The 11,659-nt window shown below is 44.3% G+C and overlaps 1 protein-coding gene across 2 annotated transcripts in view; it reads left to right on the top strand.

Annotated features, from left to right (window-relative positions):
* Positions 1–2,295, top strand: part of ephb2b (eph receptor B2b) — a gene marked incomplete at both ends in the record, with an annotated part of 167,951 nt that extends 165,656 nt beyond the window's left edge. For both annotated transcript variants that reach the window (XM_080548372.1, XM_080548371.1), the window contains one exon: positions 2,187–2,295. In XM_080548372.1, coding sequence (XP_080404498.1) covers positions 2,187–2,295 — 109 coding nt within the window. The remainder of the gene's footprint in view (positions 1–2,186) is intronic.
* Positions 2,296–11,659: the final 9,364 nt, after the last annotated feature.

The raw sequence follows: 11,659 nt of genomic DNA, 5'->3' as shown, positions 1-11,659 counted from the left end.
GGATGCCACGGTTAGTGTTTGATGCGTGCTTTGTGTAACATTTATATGCTTTGTTTTAGTCTTTGAATGTGTCAGAGCTGTGTATTCATGTATGTTTTTGTTGTCTGCATTCGCAGGTTTTACAATCTATTCAATTTTCATAAAGAATAAGAAAAACGAGTTGAATGGTATCCGTGTCCCTCAGTCCAGCCTTTCTGTCGGCGTCAGTAGACAGAACAATTGTAAAACCTACGGCCCGGGCGTCAAAGAAATATCTTTGAAAAGATTCCCGAGGTGGTGGAGAAGTGAATTGACAGCCACATTCAGAGAGGAGTTCTCCGCGGGACGAATACAAGCGTCGAGGGAACTCGGAAAAGTGGCTGCAATTAACCGGAGCTAGCTAGCCAGGTGTGCTGTCTGAGGCGTGTCTGTGCAGAGCCTACTGGAAAAGTGACAGTGTCGGCAGCGCGAGACAGCGCGAGAGGACAGCAAGACCAGGAAAGCGGTCGGGTAAGCAACAGCACTGACCAGCGAACTAGTTCAAGCTGGATGTGTATAGAGACTTGCCTTGCTGGATGTGTATAGAGACTTGCCTTGCTAGCCAGAGTGATTAACGTGGGACTGACCGTGTCGGCTAAAGTGGCTAAAGTGGCTAAGCGGACTCGCGGAGTGATATTCTAACTGTGAGAGGAGGAGGAGACTAGTGCGTCACTGACGAGCACGAGAGGCTCACGGGAGAAGATCCGGAGTTTCAAAATAAAGGACGACGCCAGAACCTGTGGAGGGGAGAGGCCTGGAGCGACATCCAAAACCCTGGTGCTACCGAATCAGCTGAAAGACGAGGATAATAAGGCCCTTGGCATTGGGTATCTCGTGAATTCCGACCAGCTCTACATGGTGACATCAGTAAACTTCTCCAAGAGAAAAGGAAAGATGAGGACAGGCCTCAACCTCAAGGTAGAAGAAGTCCGGGAGAATACACCCAACGGCTTGTCGAGGAGAGAGCTGCTGAGCCAAGTGGCTGCTCTACCAGATCCAATTGGCCTGGTGTCCCCGGCCAAACAAAAAGGAAACATCCTTGTAAGAAGAGCCTTCCAAGAGGCAGGAGGCGGGAGCTCAGCCAAGGAAACGTGGGACCCTGGGAAGACAGGGTCTCCAACCCGGGGTCGTCCTCCTCCGGGATGTCAGGAGGATGGTTGTTCTCCTCCCCATTGAGGAACAAGGGACATTGGTAGCCTCCCTAGACTAGTAGCTAGATCGGCTAGGTGGGAGGTGTACTGTCCAGTTAGGATGGGGTGTTTCAGTGTACATATTTTAGCCTATAAAATGGGACAAATGTGAAATGTTATTTTAAATGGTATTTGAATAATTCTTAGTTATTATTAATTATTGATATATAAAGATATTAGTAACATTATTTTGAGTTATGCCTCATAACTGCGTGGGAATTGTTTGATTATATAGATCCGTTATGCGTAGGGATATTGGGGGCTGTGATTAGGTGCTTAAATAGTGGGAGACCGTGCGTAGGGGTTCATTGTGTGATGCCAGGACTCGAGGGATGCCACGGTTTTACAATTGTTCTGTCTACTAACGCCGACAGAAAGGCTGGACTGAGAGACACGGATACCATTCAACTCGTTTTTCTTACTTTTACTGAAAATTGAATAGATTGTAAAACCTGCGAATGCAGACAACAAAAACATACATGAATACACAGCTCTGACACATTCAAAGACTAAAACAAAGCATATAAATGTTACACAAAGCACGCATCAAACACTAACCGTGGCATCCCTCGAGTCCTGGCATCACACAATGAACCCCTACGCACGGTCTCCCACTATTTAAGCACCTAATCACAGCCCCCAATATCCCTACGCATAACGGATCTATATAATCAAACAATTCCCACGCAGTTATGAGGGATAACTCAAAATAATGTTACTAATATCTAATAATCAATAATTAATAATAACTAAGAATTATTCAAATACCATTTAAAATAACATTTCACATTTGTCCCATTTTATAGGCTAAAATATGTACACTGAAACACCCCATCCTAACTGGACAGTACAGGCGTATAGAGATGAAAGGTAACTGTCTGGTTGTGTCCTCATACAGAGACATCCTGCTAACTGTCTGGTTGTGTCCTCATACAGAGACATCCTGGTAACTGTCTGGTTGTGTCCCTCCCCCTACAGGGACATCCTACGAGTGGGCGTGACGTTAGCGGGCCACCAGAAGAAGATCCTGAACAGCGTCCAGATGATGAGGGCCCAGTTGAACCAGATCCAGTCTGTGGAAGTCTGACCCCCGCCCCTCCCCCTAAAGAGGAGCAAGGGAGAGGGGCAGGGGGGGAGAGGGGGATGGAGGGGGTTGGGATGCAGGGCTCTGGATGGGGGGATGGATGGATGGATGGATAGATAGACGGTTGGGTGGATTGATGGATGGAGTGTAGGTGTTTTTGCGTGACCCTGGTCTTCCTGTACCAGACCACTACCGTCCATCCCTGGTCCCCTCCCCCCCCCCGCCCCACCCTCTGACCCCCTCCTCTCTTCCTGACCTGACCTTTGACCCTTCCCCCATCGCCCCCCTCAGCCCCGGGATCAGCTCTGGAGGGGTGTGGCCAGCATGTCTGAATGACAGGACGTCAACAAGGCCTCAACCAACCCACCCAGGAACCTGGATACTGGGAGGTTCACTGACCTGCCACACCTTTTTAACTTCCATCTTCCACAAAACTTGCATTTTGTTGTTGAACTTTTTTCTTCCAATATTTCGGTTTGTTTGTTCGTTTTAAGAATTTTGTAAAGAATTTTTTTAAACATAAAAAAAAAAAAGCTGAGAGAGAAAAACACAAGGAGTCTATATAAATATATAGATTGGTGTAAAGTTGTAAACTAGTTGAACTGAATAGAAAGGCTACCCTTTAAAAGGGCAACAGACAAGAAAAACAATCAGAATTGGGAGAGACAAGACCAACCTTCTCCAAACGGCTCTGATATCTTCTGTGTTGTGGTTTTTTCCTTCTTCTTTGGGATATCTAGAAGACAAGCAAACCTGTGATGCCTCCCTGAGGAGAGACTGATGTAACGAATGATTGACACTCCTATAGTTGACATGGGAGAAAAAAGACCTGTGAGCACCATGAAATGGACCTCTATCGGCAAAAACAACATCTGCCAGGAACAAATTCAAGACTTCAGTTTACCTACCATTATAAACCGACACATCAAGATTTAAACAACAACAACAACAACAACAACATTTCTCATAACAGAATAATTTCCTTTAATGAGTGAAATTTTGCGATGAAGATCTTTCTCCCTCACCATGCTTCCTCTCACTGTGGGAGAATTGAGATGTTCGTCTTTTTCAGTGGAAACGTCACCAACCAACCTGCCAAATGGACCATATTCCCTGTGTACCTCAAATGTCACAATCCTGTACAGATAAGACGCACTTGACATCTTCACACGGCGGTGTGTCAACACTAATGCGCCGTGGGGATGTCATCACTATGCGCCGGACATAGTTACTAAAAAGCCCTGACTGTCTGTTTTCAGTTCAGGAGTTGATGAAGTGACATGTTTCTTAGGGTGACTGGAGGGAGGTTTCTATTTGTTGTGTTATTATTATTATTCATTTTCCTTTTTCCTTTTTGCAAAAATGTTAGTTGTGGATTTTGAAGAATCAGTGTAAAAAAATAAACAGCAGCAAACATACTTCCTCCCTGGATGTATAGAAAAAAAGAACATGTTCTGGGTGTGCTTCCCTTTACTGTTTACATAGACCCTGAGTGCGCAGATGTTTTGGTCGTCACATTCTCTACCGTTTTACCGTGTGTGTGTGTGTGTGTGTGTGTGTGTGTATGTGTGTGTGTGTGTGTGTGTGTGCGTGTGTGTGAGCGTGTGTGTGTGAGCGTGTGTGTGTGTGTGTGCGTGTGTGCGTGTGTGTGTGTGTGTGTGCGTGTGTGTGTGTGTGTGGCTAAGCTTGCTCCGTGCACAAAGCGACGGCCCCTAAATCTGAGGGGCCATGTTTGATAGCATGCTGAGTTAATGATTGATTGATTTCACAGAGAGCTGTTGATTTGTTACACTTATAAGAATACTATTCTGTAAGAGCTTGGATTTGATACACTTATACAAAGTATAATGTGCTTACATTATATTTACCTGTTATTCTTCCAGATTTGTTCCTTTGAAAAGACATTTATATTGAAGTATTATACAGTGTTTTAATACCACACGTTTTTCTTTTCTTTTTTTTTTACAAGCAGACAGTGATATTGAAATTCAAGCAAACTTTATTATTATTATTATTATTATTATTATTATTATTATTATTATTATTATTATTATGACTCCATCATAGATGATGGGGAGCACCTGTGGGGTCCGGGGGCATTCCCTGTTGCAGTCTTTCCACAGTGTGTCTGTGTGTGTGCGTGTGCTCGTGCGCGTGTGCGTGTGTGTGTGTGTGTGTGTGTGCGTGGGTGTGCGTGCGTGTGCATGTGCGTGTGTGGGTGTGCGTGTGCGTGCGCGTGCGCGTGTGCGTGTGTGTGTGTGGGTGTGCGTGTGCGTGCGCGTGTGCGTGTGTGGGGTCAGATCATAAATAGACTGCAAACCCATGGGCTCCCAGAGCAAGCTCCCATGCCGTTTGGAATGTTTTAGGATTTTTGGGGGGGAATAATTAATCATGTTGATGCACAAAGACATTGTAGATAAACAGGGGGATTTATTGTTTGTGACTGTTTTCTTTTTTTTTATTCCATAGACAATATGTATTGCATTTACTGTACAGCTTCTGTGTGAAAAACTGTCTGCTGAATGGAGAGCTGTCAATCATTGTCGGTGTTGTTGTGGTCGATGTGTTCCATGGACCGGCGGGTGGTTAAGGAGACTGGCGGGGGCGGGAGGGCGGCAGAAGGGCGGGGGGGGGTGTTTATTTGGTCACAGGGATGTGGGGGGAGGCGGTGGGGGGGTGTCCTCTAACTCGTTGATTCCCTCTGGATGGTAAAATCACGGAGTGGACATAACTCAGCCAATCAGAGATCACCACTGCAGCAGAGATCCAACTGGGCTGAGCTGAGCTGGAGGAGACAGAACCACAGCTGGGCGGAGGTACAGACTAAAGAGCCAGACACACACACACACACACACACAGGGGCCTTCAGCTGGGCTCCAATCGGTCGGATGTGTCCAGTCCCAGCGGGAGTGTCCTCACCCTGATCACACAGCTCCTCTGGCCAGACAGTGATCCCCTCTATCTCTGTCTTCTCTCTCCCCTCAGATATCACACTCACCCACGCCTCACCCCCGCCTCCCATCCACCTGCCTGCTCCCCCCCGCCGCTCTCTCTCATCTAGCTCCAGCGGTGGTTCCGTTGTCATGTCGACGACAGCCATCGAAACAAAACAACAGACAATCCATGGACAGTTTATCTATCTCGGTGGCGGTGCAGGCGTGTACATGAACAACCACCCCCCCCCCTCTCCTCTTCCCTGACTACGCAACAACGGCCTCTTCCAGAAACAGCCATCCTTCCATCTACATGTGGTCCACATGCTGTCCTCAGGTGTCTGCTGTCTATTTCAAGGTACTGTGTGAGGGGAAAGAGGAGAGGTGTCCTCCGTAACCGTGCCTCACTCTATTCCCTTCCCCGATGTCGTTCCACCCTTCACGGCCGTCCAAAAGTCTTGGAGTGGGGGGCAGTGCCCTGTATCCACCTTCTCTCCAACATCACCCTCCTCCTCCTCCCTTTTAGTGTTTTCATCAGCAGTTACGATGCATCAGCGTGAATATTTCAGCTCAGACTTCCCACATAACAGACGGACAGGATGACGTGCCTCGTCCTCACTCTTAGTCGTCGTTGAAAGTGAGAGAGAAAGAGAGAGAGAGAGAGGGTTCGAGCTGTGACCTTCCACCGATGCGACCAGTGTTTGTTTCGTTTGGAATAGAATTCGGACTCCTTTCTCTTTCGTTGCACAACACTTTCATGTTTAAGGGCACCTCAGTGTCGAATTGTTCAGTAAAGCGCCGTGAAATACATTTCCGCGTCGTTGAAAATCAATGACACATCGCTAGTCAACTGACACAGCTTGTTTTGTGAGCCTGCTAACAATGTAAAGTAGTGTTATAGTTAACTAGGTGGCAGTGGGGATTACTCAAATCCATTGTGTTGCAGTATTTTGGCTTGACTAGCGAGTTTGTGTTGTGATTCTCAACAACGTAGAGAAACATCGTTTTATTGGTTTTGATTGGTTGCCGATATGCGGACCAAAAGACTAGAACGTGTCGCATATGTCTTCCTAAGCTACAACAAATAGATATTCAGACTGTCAGGGTCAAGGCAAGCCGGTGAGTTTTCTGCTAAAGAAAAACCCATCACGCTCAGCTCATGTTTGTACTGAAGACAGGCTGACAACTGATTGTAGATGCTGTGTGATGTCGTCTCCATGCGCGCTCTCTGAGCAGTTTTGTCATACAGTAGGTTCAAAGGGTTGATCTCGAGGAAGGTGCTTGCTTCAAATGATGCTAGTAGTGATGCTACTAACGGTATATCTATGAACTGTGCTTCCTTCATATGTTGTTCAACTCTTATCAGATACAGTTACCAATAAGTTATGTTTTGTTGAGGTAAACGTGATGAACACACAGTAGGGGACAGGATTTTGTGTAGAATTATAGAACACGAATATAGCTATGAAGAAAGTGTGTTTTAATTTTTTGGAATTACTCTTGGAAGAGTGTGGCTTGGTGTGTTAATAGTTAGGAGTTAGCTTCTGTTCTCCCTTAAAGCTGCACAGTGTTGGGCTATGGAGATTTATGGGTCAGCAAAGTATTTATTTATTCTGTACCTGACCCCCAAAGTCATAGCACAGCCATGTTTATATCCCACTAGCTCATACAGAGGGGTTCATACAGTACCATTTTGCTCTTGTAGCCGAGGTGGGTCGGGATCGCTATCTTGTGGTTTACGTCTGTAAACCGACCCTGTGACTGTGAGAGGGTTCAAACATCGCCACCGACGGTCTCAACAGATAGAAGATGTGGTCCCTCTTTCATTTTCTATCAGATTGATATTCCCAGGCAAATCATAGCATCTCAGTCGTACTGCTTTTACACCCCAGTACTTTTTGCTGTGTTGGAGCCCCCCAATCCTAGTGATGCTATCTCACACTGTGTTAATGGGGGTATAGAATAGCGTGTGATTCATTGATCTGGTGTGATGATGATGATGGGCTTATTTCAGAATGGATTCCACTGGCTGTGAGGATTGGAAGTTGCTATGGTTATTTTTTGCCATTATCTCCCAGTCAATGTCTCACTCAATATGTCTCCTTCTCTGAGGTGAAATGAAAGCTTTTCAAGCGGCACTGTAAGTATTGTAAATGGGTTTCTTTATACAGAGAGGGAATCAATGTTTTTTTCTTGCGTCGGCGAGACATTGTGTTATGATTCTGCGGCTAGTCTAAGATGAATAGAGGCTGAATGGTTTTATCTAAATCACAAGAAAACTTTTTTTTTTTGTCATGTCGATTGTGTGTTTTTTTTCCCCTTACCGGCCTTCAAAGTAAAAGGCCTTCTAAAGACTTCAACTGTACACTTCTCCAAAGCACATGCCTGTGTTTCTGTGACTCATCAGTGAAAAGATGTCTGAATTAGCTTCACCGTGCTGAAAACAAAGACATAAAGATACAGTAAACAGTTCTTACAGTCCCCGTAGCGTTTCAAGATGGAGCCAATGAATAGAACATACACATAGGAAACGCATGACAGTACAGTGCAAAAAGGATACAAACACGTGGAGCAGAAGAGATCACGTTGGTCGAGTTCTTTGTTTGTGATCTTCTCCAATAACTCGCTCATTCACTCTCATTCACTTATTCAGAGGAAAACAATGCGGTCTCGCTGCTTGTGTAACAAACCTCTGTGTAACAAACACCATCTACGAGGTCAATCTCCTCCTTCTAATGGTTGAGGTACTACACACATGACCAGCACTGCATCATTTCCCCCTCTTTTATTCATGAATCGAAGCAAAAGCCAATGTACCATGTATGAGCTGTGGGTTCAATCCGGCGTCGATGCGTAGTACATTTCCCCCCCATCGTGTGCCAATTTCTGAAGGACAGAAGAAAACCGTTATATCTCAGTGTTACAATTACATGACAGCGTGCATAAACACAAGCTGTGCGGCCTCATACGCATAGGTCCGTGTTTGTACGGCATCCAAATATGGTCGGAGCAGAAGTCTGCCTGCCTGCCTGCCTAACTTTGTGGCAGTGTGTGTGTGTGTGTGTGTGTGTGTGTGTGTGTGTGTGTGTGTGTGTGTGTGTGTGTGTGTGTGTGTGTGTGTGTGTGTGTGTTTGTGCGTGTGCGTGTGTGTGTGTGTGTGTGTGTGTGTGTGTGTAAAATGGCTCCTGTTGATAATTATCTTGCTGAAGCATCAGAGCGCCCTCTGCTGTCATGGTGGATAATAGCAGTTTAGTTGTGACAAAATTCCTTGTGTCCCTCATGCTGCCTATCCCCCCCCCCCCCCCCGCAACCACCACCACCACCACTGTGTGGGTGACCATGGCCATGTCTCCCCCCACACTCTGGGTGACCACAGCCAAATCCCCTCTGACCCCCCTGCCTGTCCCCTACCCCAGGTGACCAGGGCCATGTCTCCCCCCCCACCCCCCACTCTGGCTGTGGGTGACCAGGGCCACCCCCCCCCCCACCCTCCACTCCCGACCACTGTGACTCACGTGGGAGGTCCTGTATTTCTGTATAAATGTACATTGACTGTAACCCTGTGAATGATGTAACAATTTCATTATTTGTAATATTGTTATTGGTTTATTTTCTAAAAATGGAAAGCCCAACTTGACTCTCCTCAATAAAAAATGAGATCTGTTATATCGCTTTGTTTTGGGGAATTATTATTTATTCATACTGAGGTATATTTTTGATATGGTAGACATATTCAAATAATTTCATTGGACATTCATTCCCTTCATTGGACCTGTCAGTAATTTATAGTATTAGTAATGAGGTGGTCAGTCATTTTCAAACTTCACTGACTCAATAGTTTTGAGAAATGCACCATATCCTCTAGACCAGGGGTCGGCAATTAGGTTTGGCCTCGGGCCAAATTTTTTTTGAGCCACTAGATGGCGGGCCCGAACGTTTTTTTTTTTATTTTTTTTATTTTTTTTTCCTAACACCAGGGGAGCCACCCCTCCTAAATTTCGTTGTTTGGTACCTGTACTGTAGCAATGACAATAAAGACCATTCATTCATTCCATTCATTCATTCATTCATTCATTCATTCATAAGTAATTGATTGTTAAAAAATGTGACACGTTCTAATGCTTTGACTTTTCTTTCGAAAAATGTACACATCGCTAGTCAACTAACACAGCTTGTTTTGTGAGCCTGCTAACAATGTAAAGTAGTGTTGTAGTTAACTAGGTAACAATGTAAAGTGGTGTTCTAGTTAACTAGATAACAATATAAAGTAGTGTTGTAGTTAACTAGGTAACAATGTAAAGTAGTGTTGTAGTTAACTAGGTAACAATGTAAAGTAGTGTTCTAGTTAACTAGGTAACAATGTAAAGTAGTGTTCTAGTTAACTAGGTAACAATGTAAAGTAGTGTTGTAGTTAACTAGGTAACAATGTAAAGTAGTGTTGTAGTTAACTAGGTAACAATGTAAAGTAGTGTTGTAGTTAACTAGGTAACAATGTAAAGTAGTGTTGTAGTTAACTAGGTAACAATGTAAAGTAGTGTTGTAGTTAACTAGGTAACAATGTAAAGTAGTGTTGTAGCTAACTAGGTAGCAGTCCAATCCATTACGTTGCAGTATTTTGGCTTGACTAGCAAGTTTGTGTTGTGATTCTCAACAACGTAGAAACGTAGTTTCACCCTTTTCCATAGTTTTGAATAATAAATGTGTGGACTGACGATGTAGCGCAGCCTAGCTTATTCTAATAATTATTTAACATACTTTCATTCTGAATGATTCCCCCCTCCTCCCAGACAAGGTCACATTATTATTGGATTGGTTGTTTGCCTGCCGGGTGAAGTTAGCTAAACATTTAACCTGCTAACTAGCAAGAGAAACATCATGTCACTCTCCAAAGGTGTAAAGAGGAAAGTTGACGGTGAAAACAGGGCATTTAAAGAGGAATGGACAGCGAACTATAATGTTCATCCTACCTGGTTTCATCAACGCAAAGCCGTTGTGAGACTCACATCTTCCGTGCTCACAATGTTCCCTTTCTATACATGCGAGTCGTCCTTTTCCTCAATGAATGTGATAAAGACGCACGAGAGGAATCGATTGATGCAAAAAAAAACTTGAGAACTGCCTGCGGATTAAAGTGACGTCCATATAACCAGATATCAAGCAAATACTGACCGATGGGAGATGCCACTTTTCACATTAAGTGAGTACCAAGCCTGTCGTTATTGTATTTAATAACCTAATTGTATTTTTTATATTTTGAATGAATGGCTCATTGTAATTATTATCCCTAATAGCGTGTTTGCTCTGTCTTTTCAGGAGCATAGGCCTATGCACCACCACCCCTCGCATAAGCGGATTACTTTTCTTTCTTTTCTTTTTTTCACCGATTTTGTTGTCAATGTTTTTCAGAATATTAAACTGAATTTGCTTTGTTACTGTTCATATGTGTGTTGCAGTCACATATACGTAAACATTACGTTTGAATTATTTACTGAGCTGGTGTTATTTTTTTCAAACCACACACGGCTATTTCAGCACTACACGTTGTCCACCTACTTATGATTCACTATGAGGGGTTCAGCGTCAGTGCGCTTCGGTGCACCCCGCTGCCTGATTGTCTGTCCCTGTGTCATTCACTCTCAACATGGATAAAAGTACAATAAGCATTATTCAGGTGGAGGTAGATTCTCTATTCGGACATTATAGGCGCTATATGTGGGACTGTCGGTCCGATATTGTAAAAAAAAAAAGAAAAAAAAAAAAAAGTGGATTCTCAAAATATTCTGCTGGGCCAAATATTATTGGTGATGGGCCAGCAATGGCCCGCGGGCCGCCTATTGCCGACCCCTGCTCTAGACAAATCTTACCATTTTCAACCCAAATGGGACTCAGACCAACTGAACATTTTTTAGGAAACTTTTGAGAGAACTAATTTCACGGTATTTACAGCACAATTATGGAAAATGCATTACTGTGGGAACGTACTTTGACGTTCAATCGAAAGGGAAGGGATTCTGTCAAGGAAAATACAGAGACACAGACCACAGCATGTTTTTTATTTTATGTAACGATTTTCTTGATGAAATGATTAACCCACGACGACCAGACCAGTCTTTCTCATTTGTTTCTATTTCTTTACCCTGATCCTGCCCGGCCCGCAACTCCCCCAGTTATGGGGGCTAGTAGTGCTCACACGTCTCATACAGTATTAACGTAGCCTGATCTAGAGAGACACACAGCAGCAGTCCCCAAACTTGGGGTCGGGACCCTATGTGGGAACCCCTGATTTCAAATCGGGGTCCCCTGAGAAAACCAAACTAACCTCTTATCATTTGATAAATAAGACACAGACGTTTGATTGAAGTATGAATAGAAACAGTGTCTGTGTATTGCACCTGTAACCCAGATTGCAGGGTTTTCGGAGATAAGAATACATT

Source organism: Nansenia antarctica, assembly GCF_963989245.1.
Source record: "Nansenia antarctica genome assembly, chromosome: 18".
NCBI classification, from domain to species: Eukaryota; Metazoa; Chordata; class Actinopteri; order Argentiniformes; family Microstomatidae; genus Nansenia; species Nansenia antarctica.
Note: the sequence above shows the minus strand (reverse complement) of the source record. Positions and strands in the feature narration are given on the sequence as shown.